The sequence below is a fragment of the Debaryomyces hansenii genome (assembly GCF_000006445.2).
Source record: "Debaryomyces hansenii CBS767 chromosome C complete sequence".
NCBI lineage: Eukaryota > Fungi > Ascomycota > Pichiomycetes > Serinales > Debaryomycetaceae > Debaryomyces > Debaryomyces hansenii.
In genome coordinates this window covers 1,430,522-1,448,286 of record NC_006045.2, presented here as the reverse complement: position 1 = coordinate 1,448,286, position 17,765 = coordinate 1,430,522, and the positions used below count along the sequence as shown (strand labels likewise).

The window sequence follows — 17,765 nt, the reverse complement described above, 5'->3', positions numbered from 1 at the left end:
TATTATAATAAAATCTAATAAATAAAATTTAATTGAAATAATGCCTATTGAGTTTGGAAATGTCGTGACATAAACTCCACCAAGAGTACGTCCTATGGCCCTGATTTAAATACTCTTCGAAGCAAAATAATTCGTAGAAAAGCCTTAAATTAGGTTGGATAATAATGTTAAACCTTCGGACTCTTACAAACATGTAGGCATCTATTAACGACATGCTCCCAAATTTCATAACCAGAGCTATGGCCAACGTTGCCGACCTAGAAACACCAATTCTACAGTGAATCAAAGTATTTTCATGTAAATTCTCGGGATTAATTAAGATTTTCGATTGGACTTCAGGAGGACAATCTGTAAGCAAAGGTAACATCGAATCTCTACCATCATCTTTCAAATTGTATATAAAAATGATCAGTTTAATTGTAGGATATCTCTTTAGATTAATATTGGAAACTTCATAAACCTTTGTAAGATCATGATTAAAAGAATAAATAGGCTTTATAACTTCTTTGTTAGTGGGATCAATTTCATTCATTTCATGCTCAAAAATAATATTTAATTGACTGAACCAAAGTGGTCTTTCACCAACACATATAATCTTGGAAATTTTTAAACACTCAGTTACGATGTATGATGAAGCATGCTTTAGCGAACCAAGGTATAAATTGGGTAAAATTTTTGATGGGAAGTTGTTGTCTTCCTCAAAGTTAAACCAATCGTAAAGTAGCGGAGTAATCTTCTGAACACTTAAATTGTAATAAACATTAATCTCTTCATAATCCAAATCAATGATAAGATCTCGATCATTTAATTTCAATAATTTAATCCAATTAATTATTCTTTCGATTTTTTTTAGAAATACCAAGTCATTTTTAAAAAAATAAAGACGTAAATCTCTATCACTACCCAACATTGCTAATATGACTTCCTCAATTAACCCACATTTCTTATCGACGTCCCAAAGACAACCTAGTGATAAGGTTAACATCGATAATTCTGTAAATCCGTCACCAGAGAAAATAAAGACATTTTCGTCATGAATCCTAACATAATGATGTATCAATTTCAAAATGTTTAGGTAACATAAAGTTTGATTAAATGTTATTGATGACGAATGTAATGAGCCAGAAGACGGGAATTCCAAGAATAAAGGTACATCGTGCTTAGTATTGTCTAGAAACTTCTGCAACTCAGACAATTTAGGAAACTCTGCATCTTTATGACAGTGAATTAATATTTTAAAACCATGATCAGTAGAGTACAAAGTTTGAAAATCCTCTATTGTACCTGTAAAAACATTGGGAAATGGGGATTTCATAGAATTCAACTTGAAAAGCATATTCTGCTCCTTGCGAAATAAATCATCTTCATGCAAATCAGTGAAATAGCTGGGATCCACCAGGTTCCAGTCCTGTAATGGTACGTCAACAATATAAATAAATTTATCGGTTGTCAATTCATTTACGGTTAATGCCGAGTTCAAGTTTATTGAAAAGTCCATTGAATCATTGTAAATTAGAAAGTTAGACAATGGTGCCATTAGTTTCATTTGCAGAGAAAAGTTACGATTGTTCAATTCATTTAGGACCGGGGAAAATTCATTAACATGGTTAAATTCTTTGTATTGAATAAACTCAGCATGTTCTTGTGGTGCATTAAAATTAATCATCTCTTCCTTGGGTGTAAGCAAATCACTTAAATGACACAGATTGTTTAGCTGACGACCTGATTCTTTTGAGTTAATGAACATTAAGTGGAAATGTTCTCTTAACAGATCAGGTAACACAACGTTGTTTTGGAGTGCCAAGGAGTCATGGCTTTCAATGTTCAGATTCCCACAAAAAAAGATTCGTTGTCTAATACTATTCAATCCATGAAAATAAGGAAAACACTTCTCAGAAGGTAATAATTTGCTGGCATAGTAAAATTGAATGAGTTCTAGAAAATCATCGATGTTTTGGATCCGAAAAATGTTAGGATGATCAGACACAGGACTAAGTTTACTATTGAACGACTTGATGTAGAACTCGTTATCCACAATGACTGGTGTACCACTAGTTGATTTTTTACTGGACTCACAACTTTCAAGGTCTATATCAGAACTAGAAGCACTTGCCATGGCATAATTGCCCAGATTTACATGGAAAACTGACAAGTTCGTGAACCTTGGTAAGTTGTCGTATGATTTCGAAATGGCCGACTCTTCTGTTAGACTGGTGGTAGAACTCGACTTCCCATTACAACTATTCCAGTCGTTAACAACATGATCAATGATACTCATGGCAGTAGTTGTGGTTGAATATAAAATACTGCTTTCTGCTTCTCTTAAATAGCCGTCCTTTGATTTCCTTTACGTAATATTCTAGACAAAAAAATACCTATCTAGTAGCCTTGACTACAGTATTATGCTTGTATTTGCAGGGTAAACCTTATCTGTCTATAATATATCTATTGCGATAACCTTTACCTTCCTAATTCAATAAAATTTCTTTATCGAGTTATTAGACTTGCCTTCGCCCAATATTTATAAATATAGTCGACATTGAAAGCCCTGAACAAATATGAAATAAATCAACCATTAATCATTAAAACAATACGCCCTAATTTCTGTGGCTAACGTGGCTACTAAACGGTTAATTCCGTTCAACGTCGGAAACGATTTAAAACCCTTAGCGAGGTAGTTGTTTTCAATTTAAAACTCCTGCCTGTCATATGAACAGCCGCAGCAAACGCAATATCATGTATATTAGGTTCTTTCCTCATCGATCGAACGAATTGGCTCCTTTTATTGTCTAGAATCACCATCGTGGTGCCATAATGGACGAGTAACGGAAATGATAATATACAGGAATGCAGTCTTCGGAATATCACTAAAATTATTGGCTGCAACTATCTGTATATGGCTATGTTATCAACGGAAATATCAAATACGATAAAGTACTGCCAAATGGACCTATGTAGATATACGATAAAAAATATACTTCTGTGGTTTGACTTAAAGTATTTTTTTTGGGAGAAGTACTTAAGCTGTTCCACAGAAATAGTTGAAAAGACGGCTCAAGTATAGGATGTTTTGTGGAGCTATATGGCAAAATCCTAATTGTACACCTAGTTTGGGGCAAAAGCCCCAAATTAATTATGAAATAAAGAAATGGTTCTTTGTTGTCTAATATTCCAAATAACATTGACTTCGAAACGATATAAACTATAGATTAGAATATCCGATAGCTGCGAAATGTTGAAAGTAAAGAATATGAAGTTCAGTAACTTGATATTATTGGTCGGAGTTATTGGAATTTCCAAAGCACTCGATAGGAACGAAACATTGATTTCCACTAGTAGTATTGGAAAAGTTAATGGAAATGAAACCAGCATGGTTGAAATGCTACCATCTCAGCTGGTAGACTCCACAAATCTATGTATCAGCACATTGACTTTGTCCACATGTGCTTGTGAATCAAAAGAACCGAAAAGTATTGTTACACCTGGAGAAAGCCCCAAGTATGAAGGTGACGAGTGGGACAGATATGCTGAAGTGCCCAAGGTAGTCTCTACCACATTAAGTCCAGATTATGTACTTCGGACTAATTTTAGTACAAGCAGACGAAGCCATGATGGTTCTTCGGATAAAAATGGAAGAATGAGTTCTATTATCACGCAATCTAGACACTTAGAAACTCTGACAATGACCAGTAGCATGTCATCAGAGCATGGAATTCAGTCGCTGACGTTCCCAAGCATTTATATTTCTTCTACTCGTGGTCATTACTATAATACCCTGACTTCTGTACATCACAATATCAGTTTTAACACTGGGTACCACAATAGTAGCATACGCACAAGCTACAACAACATCAGCTCAACCATTCATAATGTCAGTCTAAGTACATACATGAGTGCGTCAGAGCACACCATTACAGACGAGACTAGTAGTACTAGCAGCGAGGAGATAGTTACGACGGTTGCAGAGACAGAAACCCCCACGTCACAAGCACAGACATTGAATCACACCACAGGTAGTAGCCATGGTTTGAACACAAACACTGCAGAATCAGAGCACCAACCTACAGGTAGTAGCCATGGTGTGATAACAAACACTGCAAAATCAGAGCATCACACCATAGGTAGTACCCATGGTTTGATCACAAACACTGAAAAGTCAGAGCATCTTACAACCGAAGAAACTAAATACGCAGATAATGAAGAAAGGACTGCGTCGCATACCGAGACAGAGGATTTGCTGGTGTCAAGTCTGATACCACATAACATTATGAGCTCAACTATCAATCACTCATCTACCAGCACAGCTATGACCAAACCACCGTCCGAAACTGAAGATCATAAAACAGCCTTAGAAAAGTCTCGGGAGAGTAGCGGAGGCTCGATTACGACTTCCATAGAGACAAAGGTCACAATGGAGCCCGACCTGGATTTATACCACGCTCCTACTGCCAGCCAGAAGACTATGACCAGTAATACAAGCTACGTAAACAAGCCAACCATTCCGCCAGAAGATAATTGGTCTGACTATTGGAGCGACGAGAACTGGTCAGAGGAATGGCCAAGCGAATTCTGGAGCGATGTATTCAAGGAAACGTCTAAAACTGACAGTCAAGCCGATTGGAAGACATATTCTACTGTTGAAAAGCACTCTATTTCGCCAAGCATCCTGACAAACACTAACACTGCAAAGAAGAGCCACAGTGAACTCAGAAGCACATCTAGACTGCAAGGTATCGTGCATTCAACCCACGGTAGTGAAGGTTCATTTAGAATCTTACCCACATCTCACATACCAAAGCAAACTAGTCCCTCTACTGAAAAGGCATCGCATGAACACCACACAGAAGAACACCACACAGAAGAACACCACACAGAAGAACATCACACAGAAGAACACCACACAGAAGAACATCACACAGAAGAACATCAAACGAGGCAATTTCCTCCAGCAGAACCAACTTTCAGTCCTTCTGAGTCATATGAGCATATCCATCAAACCAGCAAAAGTTCAGCCCAAACAACGGCCAGGTCAAATGTAGAAACCCCTATGAATTCGACACCGGGAAGCAATGTCAAGCCAACCACCGTCAGTTCAAAATCAAATACCCTAAAAATATCCCTTACAGAATATAGTTCATATACCACAGAAGAAGGGCCAACAAGTTTCTCAAGCATCCCATCAAGTACCTCCTTAACTACCTCCTTAACTACGTCACCAAGTCTGTCAACACATTCCACTGGTAGATATCACAGTGGCTCATCATACAATCCAAAATCAACGTACAACTCTAAGCGCAGTAGATTAAGCACTACCGCTTCTCTTTCGCCTGAATTGACTTCCGTTCTTCCAGCATCGTCCCGAACTTATCCAAGGAAACTGTCGTATTCGCCCGTTTTTACCTTAAAACCGGCACCTAGTCAACTGGGTCTTGGAAATACCAGACAAGCAAAGCCATTAACCCAACCAAATTCAGAGGAAACCGAAACCGAAATTGAAAAAATATACATTACATTACTGTCGTCTACAGAAACACCCAAGTCCATGATGATATCTAGTTATCTGAAGCAATCAAGCTCCAGTGAAAGTTCAACGGTGTCCACGATTGAAAGTATGTCCTCAACTCTTGCAAGGCCATGGCATATCTTAAGACCAGAGGAAAAGACCGAATCCAATGAGCAAGAGTCCAGTGCTTCCACCTTAAGCATCTACTACTTACTACTTGCTCCTTGTTTCACGTTTATAGTGTTGTTATAGTCTCTGATAGTTGATTTTTCATATATAGACATTTATAATTTTGTGTAATTTGTTTAGTTGATAATTAGGACTGGTAAAATTTTCTGTTTTTGCTATAGCTATTCGTATTAAAACACACATTTGTTAATATAGTCAATCAATTAATCACAGTAATATGTCTGAAGTAAGTTAAGTCACAAGTGAATTATAGAAGTGAAGTTTTAAACTAACATAATGATTTTAGGTTAAAAGAACTATAAGAATTACAACTCAACAACATATCTTGAAAGATTTACCACCAGTAGAGAATTACCCTATTAGACAATGGTCAGTCCAAATCACAATGTTAGACCAATCTGGTAATGAGATACCTGCTAACATTTTGGACAAAGTCACGTATTCATTGCATCCTACATTTGCCAACCCAATAAGAACCCTCAAGACTCAACCATTCAAGGTTGAGGAACAAGGATGGGGTGAATTCGATATCCCAATTACAGTCCACATTATTGGGTTATCGGGAAAACAAAGCGAAAGAAAGTTCAATCATGACTTGAATTTCTTACAAGAAACGTACACCCTTGACCATACGATTTCCATTCCTACAAATAGATCACAAGTTTTGAATAGCTTGTTACTAGAAAGTGGTCCTGTTCCAGCAAATAATAACTTGGATACAAACAAACGTAAAAACGATGCCGATTCCAGCAACAAATTGAAGAAACAAAAGAGTGCTAGTGGTAATGGTACGCCAATGAAGGGTCAAATCGACTTGGAGCAATTGGCCAATGGCTTGACTAAGTTGAATGAAGATGATTTGATAGTTATAGTTCAAATGGTTACTGACAATAGAACTAATGACATGAATATTAAGAACGATATCGATAATGGTGAATTCACGATGGATTTATACACTTTACCCGAATCGCTCTTGAAGAGTCTCTGGGACTACGTCAAGAATCATACTGGTGATGCATAATTGTAATTATTATATAAATGTCTTTGTAATTTGTATTGAAATATATACTATATATAGCTCGCAAAATTGTTCTGTAATGTATTATCAAAGGTAGCATTTGACACGCTTCTGACATTATGCTAGTCTTTTCTACACGATAACGGGAAGTTCTCCCTTTACACGGACCAAACCTTTATGGTTTGATCCCACGATGCTGTACAGATGATTAGACCATCGGGGCTCGAGCTTACTTGATTAACCTTATTCAAGTGGCCCGCCATTCCTAAGGCACCAACAATGTTGCCTTTTAGTGTGTCCCATATGATACAGCCATAGTCAGAGTAACAGCTATATAGCAATCGCCCTGACCTACTGAAGTCTAGTGATACTACTCCAGGAGTATCATAGCTGGAGTTGGTGGATTGAACTCTGCTAATCTGATCAGTCGGACTTTCTGGATACGACCGACTGACTGAAGGACGCAAATTATTGAGATCTAGCTTATGAAGATTGGCCGATAATGAATAATTACTCAACTCGCAATCAGATCTCATATCAAAAAGCCGTATGATCCCATCATCTGAACCTGTCATGAACGAATGATTATCTGGAAATACCTTTATGCAATTAATGTCACTATTGGAAACTGGAAAACTTTGTACCGCAAACTGGCACCTAAGATCCCAGATTTTGGCATACCCATCCGAACTCCCAGATACGAAGATCGGCGATTCATGGTTACCTTGGGTATCGGAGAATTTGGCTAATACCAACACGTCGCCTATATGATCCACGAAGTCTCTCACCTTTCCTCCTTTATTTATGTCCCACATAATACATGTCATGTCACCACTGGCCGTGATGAGCTTCTCATTGCTAATATAATCGCAATCAGAAATATATGCCTTGTGCCCCTTGAATAACGATCGGATGGATGTCTGGTACTGATCATGGGCCCCATACTGGTAATTTCGGGGTTTTATATTGTACACTGTCAAAGTATTATCTAAACCCCCAGATGCAACACTTTCTCCATTCGGGGCAATAGCGCACGCTAAAACCCACTGGTTCTCTAACGATATAGCATGTTTCTTAAACCCACTAACTGTATCCCAGATAATCATGTATCCATCCTGACTTGCTGACAAGATATGTCTGGAATTCGAATTCCACCGTATTTGGGCAATTTTATTTTGATGACCCCGTAATGTATTGTACAACTTCAAATTCAACCTGTCCGAGGAGAGCATTTCAACATCACTCGCCACTTTGAAGAGTGTGGCATCTTGAATTCGACTCCGAATGTTCTCTACTTCGTAGTATAAAGTCCGTGTCTCTTGTCTAGCACTAGCGATCCGTTTCTGAATATCTAGTTTGTACGTGCCACTATTACTTTTTATCATTACTATATCACTATATTACAATTGAATTTATGAAATTAATTAAACAAACACATGAGCAAACCCATGCACGAATTATATAAGTTTTCGTCCTAGATCTCCAATGTACTTCTATTAGTACCTGAGCCCCAAATCGTTATTATTGTCATAGCTTATTAGAAGGCACGATAACATCACGAAATAGGAAAGTCCCACATTTCGTGACGAATTCATCACAACTTTCCTCCAAACAACCGTACCCATTGGGGCATCTTATCTACATGAACAAGCAAAATAGGAAGGGGATGATGCATGAAACAGAAATTATTTTTAACTTTAAAGTAAGTGAGTCCCCATACAAACAAAAGTCGTCAGCAAAACCGTGCTCATCTCGATTACGCTTGCGGTGGCACGTAATTTTAGATTTTTATGTTTCAGGGTCCCACAATATGGTTTGAAGGTATTCTTTTCCTATTCTGTGTTCTACTGACCGGGGGACTTCTGATTTTGGATTGGAGTAGGAACCGGTGCAGCAGCCGTTTTCCTATTCCTATTTAGCCTTTTGTTTTGTCTCAGCCTGTCATCTCTTTCGAGGTCACCGGTAACCTTCTGTAAGTATGCAGGGACAGGTAGGCCGGACTTTAGGAAGAACATCTTCCAGTTTCTGGCTTTGTCCTTGAGTTGTACCTGGGATCTGTTTTTTAAGGCTTCGGATATTTTTCCTCCGGCACCAAACAATTCCAAGATGTTGGACCACAGAGGTCCCTTCAACTCTAATGCGTGTCTGAGAGCCTTTTCTTCTTCTCGTGTCCATGGACGTCTCTGTAAGCTTTTGACGTTTGAGCCAGGGTTCAATCTGAGATGGATTTGTTGCTCTTGGATTTCCGAGGGCAAGAGGGCCTTGGTTATGTCACTGATTTCTTGACTCCTCAAATCGTAGGTTGTAGGATTATGGCTTGTAGATGCGGTGGTGGCGGTGTCGCGCGACGAAGCATTTGCCACGACCTCGTCGCTGTGGGGCGTGTTGGAGGCATCGGTTTCTTTAGGATTAGTGTTCTTTTCTTTTGTGGCTCTTCCCTTCTTACCCCAGATTAAAAAGCCCATGTTTTTTGCAGAGTATTCAAAGAGTTCTTTCAAAAATGACAACCAGTCATATTCTTCACTGAGTACCTTGTCACTTGGATAGTTCAATAATATCTCTTTTCGTGACTTGCAACGGTCTATAAAGTCAAATTCCGTAGGAGTCAATATTTTAGTTTTGCGTCTCTCCAATAAAATGTCCTCTAAATTATGCGGCAAGATATCCTCCAAGATATCTTCTCTTGACCTTCCACCAGCTTCGATAGCTGATATGTATGCCTGTGTCTTTAAATCGAGATACAACACTGTTTGTGGCTTCAACAATTTTCCGATTTTATCGCCGATTATGGTATTTACACCACTTTGCAAGCTCATGTTATGGGGGCTCATGTTGGATAATGTATTCGTGGGATCGAGGTTATTAGCTGGACAAAAGATATCCAAAAACGATTCATTCAAGTAGAAAAACCCAACCTCTATCGTACCTAGAGTTGCTCCCAAGAAAGTGGCCAAGTTAACCTTTCTCAACGTCAGTTCAATCAGTTGTTCCCTATTTCTGAAAATACTTGGAGTTTTATCGCCTTCTTTCCACATGCCCGGAGCCAAATGTTCCACCGACAAAAATGGATCTTCCTCTGAATATAATCGTTTGGTGAATTCGAATAACGAAGTCAAATCACGAAATGTTGCCCCTGCAGGGGTGTCAGGATGAGCCGCCAAGTCCAATATTTTCTGATACGGGCCAAGAGCAACGATTCTCAACAACTGCGATGCTAAATTATCCAATGTAGGCAAAGTATTAATTAATAGTTGAATTCTGGGTGGGAGGTAATCCGCTGCTACGATCGGTAATGGTAAAGCCGCTAAATGAGCATTTGCTAGAATTGAAAGTGGTGGTAATTGGCTTGATAACGCGTTGTACGCAGCATACGCTGTGTTAGTATTTAGTAATTCAGAATTAGCAGGAACGTTTATTCCCCCATGAAATACTTTTGTTTGGAGACTTTCATCCGTTTCTTTCTCCTTAGTCGCATCCTTATTGGACTCGGTTGCCTTTTCTAATTCGTTTGCAATCATCTGTAAATCTCTCTTTTCGTTTATTACGCCCTCACCTTGGTTAGTCGGCTCAGGAGATTGAGACATTTGTTGGTGGTGATCCTCAATAGCCTTTTCGAACTCCAATTCCAATTCATTATTTTGCTCGTTCTTATCTTGCCCTGCTTCTTGTGTCAGGGCCTCTTGTTCACCCAGTTGACCAACTTCTTCGTGGTTATCTTTATCTTCACGATTGGCTTGGATCTCGCCTTCATTTTTTCCAGAATCCTCTCTCTCTTTCTCATGGATCCCCTTCGTCATATCCTGACCTTCTTTTTCTTGCTGTTGTGCTTTTGAACTGTCTGAGCCATCAGATCCTTGTTGCGGAATTTCATTACTCTCATTTGACCCGGTTTCATTCCCAGAACTACTTGTTTGTTTTTCCTCTTCTCCGGAAGCATTATTTGTATAGTTATCTTTACTAGAATTGGCCCCATATTCGTCTATCCTTTGACGCTTAGTGTTATCCTCCGCGTTACTATCAGCAGGCTCATCAAGTTCTCGTTTTGAGCTATCGTTGCTATCAATGTACGATTGTTGATATTCAGCTTGTTCATTTCCATGGGTAATAGACTCAGATATCACTTTATCAATCTCATCCATATTTATATCAACTTGGTCATCATGAGCTTGTTGATTACTCTGACTTTGAGGCTCGGGTATATCATCATTATTAAAGTTATGACCTTCATTATTACCATCATGTAGCTCCGACGGATGGCTTTCATTATTTTCGCCTTTAATATTGACACTCATAGTATATTAAATACGTTATATGCGTTTATCTATGCTTGACTATCAGGCTTGTTTATAATTTGATTTTTTTTCTATAGCAGAGCATTCTGGTATGCAGAACAACCCGTGAGAATTTGCAAGTTTTGATGAACAGAGAGAACCGTCTATATACTACATTAATATATACTTTGGCTTGATGGACGTAAGGTCACGGTATTGCAAGTGGCTATCTATAAGTTTTCCCGTTGTTTTTGGTTGATTGGAGCCATATTTACCATAAAATTATCAAAATATGGGTATTTACTAGTGGTCAACGTAATCTATTTTCTTTGGGGCCTCTGGGATTATTTCTTTGGAGTATTTGGGATCTTGTAGGATGTATCGAATAGAGTTTTCAAGCGACTGGTTTTGAATCAATTTCAGTTCTGCTGTTATAAGATGGGTGAAAATATGCTCATCTTACCTGTAGAAAGGTAGGTTGTAGAATGTTTCTTTGACATAGTTCTCAATATATTGTGTATGGCATTATTGAAATATTATCATGGTATACAGTGTTTCCTGGTATCTGGATGGTAGCTAAGTTGTTAAAATATAATCCTGTGATCCTCTGCGAGCGACAATATGGAAAAGCTACAATATGGCAAATGATATAGAGAACGTTACTAGCAGCCGTTCACATAGTAGTATTTTAGTCCGTAATTGACTACGTTCGAAATGCATACGACCAATATGACATATCAAACTTATTTTCTGAACTCCATAAATTTTGAACTACATCGATGAAGCGTCATTGAGGTTAGCACCAGAAAAACAACTAATCAAGCCTATGTTACAACTCATACTTGATCTAAAAACACATGAACCGTTATCACTTCATTCATAGGTATTTATTCATTGGTATCTTATTAGGGTGCAAATAGCTGTTTAGGCAGGTCCATACGACTCGCGAAGTATGTGTATGGATTTCTCGAAGTACAGAGTCGATCTGATCCCACTCGCTTACAATTCAAACGCTCAAATTCGATTCTCCAATTGTTGCGACGTCTCCAATCGAGTCTGATCATTCTGCTCATTCCCCGGTGTTAATGTCTATGTATTAGTCTATTGACCTATCAGCTTTTCAACCTACCAGCTTAACCAATCTACTGGCACGATGCACCATTCTACTCTGCCGTAATACTTAAATGTACTAACGTTTCTTACAATAACTCTTACAAATATTGACTTCTATGTATGTTCTCTATACGAAGACCGTACACTCCCCACCTAACATCCAGCTCTACCAATATCCCATTTTTATTCAATATTTTCATCAACCTCAGTCCGCTAACGTCCATTCCACTCGACAATACCCACGCATATACACCACAATGCAAATACCACTTCGTACATTGGCCCAGACGCCAACAACGCCAGCATATGGCGGTTCTTCCACAAATGAGCTCCAAATACCGCTCTTTGCGGCAATCGTCGATGCCTTTTGCTCAAGTCGATGAAATTTTTGATTAGCGGCCGATTGCCGTTTTGGGCGATTAGCGCTTATTACTATTTTCCCCATATAAATACCAGAAGTCCTACCATTTCATCCCATTTAATAAAAGTATCCTTATTGTTTCTTCTTCTCATTAAACATAGTAATAGAAAGTGATATCTCAAGTGATATGTCCATTTGTGAGAAATATTTCCCAGACGAACCAGACAAACCAGTTGTTAAGACTTCATCATTCCCAGGGCCGCAATCCCAGGAGGGCATCAAGTCATTGAATAAGGTGTTTGATAGTAGACCAACATACTTCATAACCGACTACGAAAAGTCTATTGGTAACTACATTGTCGATGCTGACGGTAACACATATTTGGATGTTTACGCCCAAATTGCATCCATTGGGTTGGGCTACAACAACCCGGCCTTAATCAAGGCGGCCAAGTCCGATAAGATGATCAGAGCGATTGTGGATCGTCCAGCGCTTGGTAACTTTCCAGGCAAAGACACGGCCGAAATTATCGGTGACTTGTTGAAGGTGGCTCCAAAGGGTCAAGATAAGATTTGGTCGGGTTTATCAGGCGCCGATGCCAACGAATTGGCATTCAAGGCAGCATTTATGTGGTACCAGGGCAAGAAAAGGGGCTTTAACACTCCTTTTACTGCTGAAGAAAACGAATCGGTCATGAAGAACGAGCTGCCTGGTAGTCCAGACTTGGCCATTCTTTCGTTCAAGAAAGCGTTCCATGGTAGATTGTTTGCCAGTGGATCGACCACCTGCTCAAAGCCAATCCACAAGTTAGACTTCCCTGCATTCAAATGGCCAAAAGCTGAGTACCCATCGTACAAGTACCCATTAGATAAGCACGTTGAAGAAAATAAAAAGGAAGACCAGCGTTGTCTCCAAATCGTCGACGAAATCCTCTCCACTAATAAGGTCCCAATTGCCGCGTTGCTTATTGAGCCTATTCAATCCGAAGGTGGTGACAACCACGGCTCAAACGAGTTTTTCCAAGGCTTGAGAGACTTAACCTTAAAATACGGCGCCTTAATGATCGTCGACGAAGTCCAAACTGGTGTTGGTGCTACGGGTAAATTCTGGTGCCATGAACATTTCAACTTGTCTCCACCTCCAGACATGGTCACCTTCTCCAAGAAGTTCCAATCGGCCGGTTACTACTTCCATGACCCAGAAATCGTCCCAAGCATTTCATACCGTCAATTCAGCACCTGGTGTGGTGATCCAGCCAGAATGATCTTGGCTGGTGCCATCTGTGACGAAGTCGTTAAGAATGATTTGCCAGCAAAGGCGCAAAAGGTCGGTAGCTACTTGTTCTCCAAATTGGAAGCTTTACAAGCCAAATACCCACAATATCTCCTCAACTTGAGAGGTAAGGACAGAGCTACCTTCATTGCCTGGTCCTTCGACACGGGTGCTGTTCGTGATCAATTCTTAAAGGATATGAAGTCTGTTGGTGTCAACATGGGTGGGTGTTCTGAGACCTCGGTTAGATTAAGACCAACCTTGGTGTTCGAAGAGAAGCACGCAGACATCTTTGTTGCCGGTGTTGAAAAGGTTTTATCTAGCTACAAATAATTTAATATGATTTACTAATGGCTAATTACATATAGTATAACGAATTAGTTTAATGAATTTATCCTATATAGCATATATGAATCCCCATACCTGTATATCTAAAAGATCGCTGTAGTAGGCTTATCGTGATCGGTCGTGCTCGGCGATTCTCGACTATAATTTTCAGTAAATTTTAAGATTTCAGCCATACTATTTACGTCAACAACAAACAAACCCCAGAGTTATAATTTACATTCATTTAGTTCGATTTTCGCTAGGATTTTTAGCTGGTGTAACATAGTTACTATAAAAAACATACTGACGGGATCCTACGTGACAAACCATGTCAGAATTCGATATACGAAGAGACATGCCATATGACATCAAACAGTTTTTAAAGCAAGAATCTAACGCGTCTTTGATGGCTGGAGGAATTGCTGGTGCAGTTTCACGGACTGTGGTGTCACCATTCGAAAGAGCTAAGATCCTATTGCAACTCCAAGGCCCCGGATTTAAGTCATACAACGGCATGTTCCCCACGATCTTCAAAATGTACGCCGAAGAAGGCTGGAGAGGACTTTTCAGAGGTAACCTCTTGAACTGCATTCGTATCGTCCCTTACAGTGCTGTCCAGTACGCCGTGTTTGAAAAATGCAAGGCCATCATGATGGCCAACAAGGACGGTTCGTCTGAGCTCCAGGTGCACGAACGATTGATTGCCGGGTCGATTGGTGGTATTGCATCGGTGGCTGCTACGTACCCTCTAGACCTCGTGCGGGCCAGAATAACCGTGCAGACGGCATCGTTGGCCAAACTAGCGAAGGGACGCTTGGTGAAGCCCCCATCGGTGGTAGAAACGTTGGTCGAAGTCTACAAGCACGAGGGTGGCCTCCGCGCCCTCTACAAGGGCATAGTACCCACCACCATGGGAGTAGCCCCCTACGTGGCCATCAACTTCACCCTATACGAAAAAATGAGGGACTACATGGACAACTCGCCCGCAGACTATTCAAATCCCCTCTGGAAGCTCTCGGCCGGGGCATTCTCCAGTTTCGTGGGTGGTGTCCTCATCTACCCCTTGGATTTGCTCCGTAAGCGCTACCAAGTCGCCAGCATGGCCGGTGGTGAATTGGGCTTCCAATATTCCTCCGTCGCCCGTGCATTGATCTCCATTTTCACCACTGAAGGCTTCTTTGGGGCCTACAAAGGTCTCACTGCAAATCTCTACAAAATCGTGCCTTCTATGGCTGTGAGCTGGCTCTGCTACGATAATATCAAGGAAGAAATTGCTAAATGGTAGCCCTGTCCCGCTCCCGGTCTCCTATCCCCCTCTAACCCCTACATTACAGCATAGATTAGACTAATATAAATTTGTATTATACTACACCAGACACGTGAATATCTATAATTCTAACCAACCAAAATGGTTGTTTTCAAAAAGTGACACAAAATCGTCATCAAAAAACGGTCGTGTAATTACCCAAATATCATACCATAATTTTCATGGTACTAATTCCATGGGACATAAATGTAACAACAACTCTTCATTCCAATCGTAATAATTGAAGTAATTGATCAAATATGAGAGCTACCCGTGTTTTATTGAATTCTGCTAAGAAAAGCAGTATTGCCGCAAATCTTCCAATTGAAATGTACCCATTATTCGCTGCTATGGGAGTTGCAGTTGCATCGGGATGCTTTTTCACTTACAGGCATTTTGCCCACGATAAAGAATTGAGATTGTGGAAAAACGCCAATTTATCCAACTTAGACAATGTGTTGAATGCTGAAGTCCACAAGAACGAAGCAGGAAACAAGGATGAAAAGAAAGAAGAAAACAAGGATTAAGCTGACTCACGAGAGAAGCAAGCCCACAGGCGGATGTTCTTGCATTATAACATAGCATTCACGCAGTAGAGGGGTCGCAGTTGGAGAGACAGAAGGTGGAGCATAGGTGGAGCATTGGTGGAACGATAATGGGGCCACTGGTGGTGGATCATTGGGAGAGAGGTCCAATTGCGTATTTAGTTGAGTGTTTACAGTTTAATACTATATTTTATGAACGTGTGTTTTATCTATGTACAGAGGATGGGGAGGTTATTCGTCGTCCTTGATGTTCGAGTAGTAGTTGGTCAATTCGGGAATTTCGTCCAAGAGCTCTAACGCCTTTTTGAGACCCTTTTCGTGGGCTTCGGGGAATTCGACGTGCGTATCGCTTTCGGCCATGTACCCAGTGGTCGAGTCCTTGAGGACGTATCCATTGGCTGAGAGCTTGTTGGAGATTTCAAAGATATCTCCCACATCAGTCACGATCCTGAATAATTTTTCCTTGCCGTACTCGTTGTCAGTGTCCTTGTAGTCCTCTACATCCTCTGCACCTATATCGATGGCAACTTCTAGCACATCGTCAAGCGTCTCGGTCTCGTTACGAGGAGAGAATATGATGGACCCCTTACGGTCAAATAAATACTGGCACGGGCTCAATGACGCATTGAACTTTGACATGGCATGCTTCACTAACCCAATCGTACGGGTCTTATTGTCTGTACTTGCCTCCACAATAAATGCAACACCTCCGGGTCCCATAAACTCGTATGTTACTTCGGCGAGTTGCTGTCCCTCTGAGCTTATTTCCCCGGTTCCTCGTTTAATAGCATTCTCGATGATCTTCTTGGTAACATTCAATTTTTTCGCCTTCTCTACAAGAGTCAACAATTGGGCATTACCCTCGACTCCTCCGGCCTTGACACTCGATACGATCCGTGTGGCGATCGAATACGCTTCTCTGGACTTTTTAGCGTCGTTTTTGGCTTTATCGTGCTTAATATTGGCCCATTTAGAATGCCCTGCGAGCATAAAGCAACTCGAATGGAACAGTGAAGTTTGAACTCTAAGTGTCCTGAATACACTTCCCTGTGGTCTGATTGTCTTTGATGAGCATAACATCCTATCTGTAAGTATATATCGTCAATACACCTTCATATTTCTGGAAATTTTTCATATCTATACCATCTAACTGAGAAATTGATCAGGTGCGTGTATTACACAAGCTTTTATAGCTCGATAATCCTTTTCTATCAAAGAGCCAACTAGATTGTACTTAATCAATTATATTATATAGTTGAAGTCACAATTGAAGTTTATTGGTAACAAGTTTGGTTATTAAGAGCTTTCTGTGAGATTTGAAAAGAAAAATAAGTAACTTATCGTCATGAGTTCTGCCAATGAAGCCATGTCAAAGCGGACATTATTAGCTGCTATAGCAGATGAAGATTCAGTAACGGGGTTATTGTTAGCTGGTGTCGGGCAAATTTCGAACGAAGAAGGCAAAGAAACCAATTTCTTGACTGTCATACCTGGTAAGACGTCTGTTGAAGATGTGGAAGAAGCATTCGAGAGGTTTACTACCAAAAGAGACGACATTGCCATTCTCTTGATTAATCAACATATTGCTGATTTAATCAGATACAGAGTTGATGGTTACACCAATGCATTCCCGGCCATTCTAGAAATCCCCTCTAAAGATCATCCATATGACCCTGAAAAGGATTCTATATTGAAGAAAGTAAGAAGATTATTTGGTGATAACTAATTAATAAATCTCCACGGTTTTCTTGGTAATTAAATTCGATTGTTCAACATTCATTTCAAGATTATATTTTTATAATGCATTTACTTTATATAGCACGGTATAGATGCAACAAGATACTTTATATTAGGCTTGC

General features: G+C 39.9%; 10 protein-coding genes across 10 annotated transcripts; 6 read left to right on the top strand and 4 right to left on the bottom strand. All coding sequences in view use genetic code 12, as the record gives it.

Moving 5' to 3' along the window:
* Positions 1–28: 28 nt before the first annotated feature.
* On the bottom strand, positions 29–2,278 carry DEHA2C16434g (DEHA2C16434p; the record flags this gene model as incomplete). Its single annotated transcript, XM_458402.1, has 1 exon — positions 29–2,278. The coding sequence occupies one exon, from the start codon at positions 2,276–2,278 to the stop codon at positions 29–31; it is 2,250 nt and encodes a 749-aa protein (XP_458402.2).
* A 954-nt stretch (positions 2,279–3,232) lies between these two features.
* Positions 3,233–5,755, top strand: DEHA2C16412g (DEHA2C16412p; the record flags this gene model as incomplete). Its single annotated transcript, XM_002770181.1, has 1 exon — positions 3,233–5,755. The coding sequence occupies one exon, from the start codon at positions 3,233–3,235 to the stop codon at positions 5,753–5,755; it is 2,523 nt and encodes an 840-aa protein (XP_002770227.1).
* A 154-nt stretch (positions 5,756–5,909) lies between these two features.
* Positions 5,910–6,713, top strand: DEHA2C16390g (DEHA2C16390p; the record flags this gene model as incomplete). Its single annotated transcript, XM_002770180.1, has 2 exons — positions 5,910–5,918; positions 5,979–6,713. 2 exons carry the CDS (start codon positions 5,910–5,912, stop codon positions 6,711–6,713), a joined length of 744 nt encoding a protein of 247 aa, XP_002770226.1.
* A 155-nt stretch (positions 6,714–6,868) lies between these two features.
* On the bottom strand, positions 6,869–8,095 carry DEHA2C16368g (DEHA2C16368p; the record flags this gene model as incomplete). Its single annotated transcript, XM_458399.1, has 1 exon — positions 6,869–8,095. One exon carries the CDS (start codon positions 8,093–8,095, stop codon positions 6,869–6,871), a length of 1,227 nt encoding a protein of 408 aa, XP_458399.1.
* Positions 8,096–8,554: 459 nt separating this feature from the next.
* Positions 8,555–11,002, bottom strand: DEHA2C16346g (DEHA2C16346p; the record flags this gene model as incomplete). Its single annotated transcript, XM_458398.1, has 1 exon — positions 8,555–11,002. The coding sequence occupies one exon, from the start codon at positions 11,000–11,002 to the stop codon at positions 8,555–8,557; it is 2,448 nt and encodes an 815-aa protein (XP_458398.2).
* A 1,640-nt stretch (positions 11,003–12,642) lies between these two features.
* On the top strand, positions 12,643–14,061 carry DEHA2C16324g (DEHA2C16324p; the record flags this gene model as incomplete). The annotated part of the gene is made up of 1 exon (XM_458397.1): positions 12,643–14,061. One exon carries the CDS (start codon positions 12,643–12,645, stop codon positions 14,059–14,061), a length of 1,419 nt encoding a protein of 472 aa, XP_458397.2.
* A 322-nt stretch (positions 14,062–14,383) lies between these two features.
* On the top strand, positions 14,384–15,340 carry DEHA2C16302g (DEHA2C16302p; the record flags this gene model as incomplete). The annotated part of the gene is made up of 1 exon (XM_458396.1): positions 14,384–15,340. The coding sequence occupies one exon, from the start codon at positions 14,384–14,386 to the stop codon at positions 15,338–15,340; it is 957 nt and encodes a 318-aa protein (XP_458396.1).
* Positions 15,341–15,621: 281 nt separating this feature from the next.
* DEHA2C16280g (DEHA2C16280p) lies at positions 15,622–15,888 on the top strand (the record flags this gene model as incomplete). Its single annotated transcript, XM_458395.1, has 1 exon — positions 15,622–15,888. The coding sequence occupies one exon, from the start codon at positions 15,622–15,624 to the stop codon at positions 15,886–15,888; it is 267 nt and encodes an 88-aa protein (XP_458395.1).
* Positions 15,889–16,137: 249 nt separating this feature from the next.
* Positions 16,138–16,986, bottom strand: DEHA2C16258g (DEHA2C16258p; the record flags this gene model as incomplete). Its single annotated transcript, XM_458394.1, has 1 exon — positions 16,138–16,986. One exon carries the CDS (start codon positions 16,984–16,986, stop codon positions 16,138–16,140), a length of 849 nt encoding a protein of 282 aa, XP_458394.2.
* Positions 16,987–17,251: 265 nt separating this feature from the next.
* DEHA2C16236g (DEHA2C16236p) lies at positions 17,252–17,632 on the top strand (the record flags this gene model as incomplete). The annotated part of the gene is made up of 1 exon (XM_458393.2): positions 17,252–17,632. The coding sequence occupies one exon, from the start codon at positions 17,252–17,254 to the stop codon at positions 17,630–17,632; it is 381 nt and encodes a 126-aa protein (XP_458393.2).
* Positions 17,633–17,765: the final 133 nt, after the last annotated feature.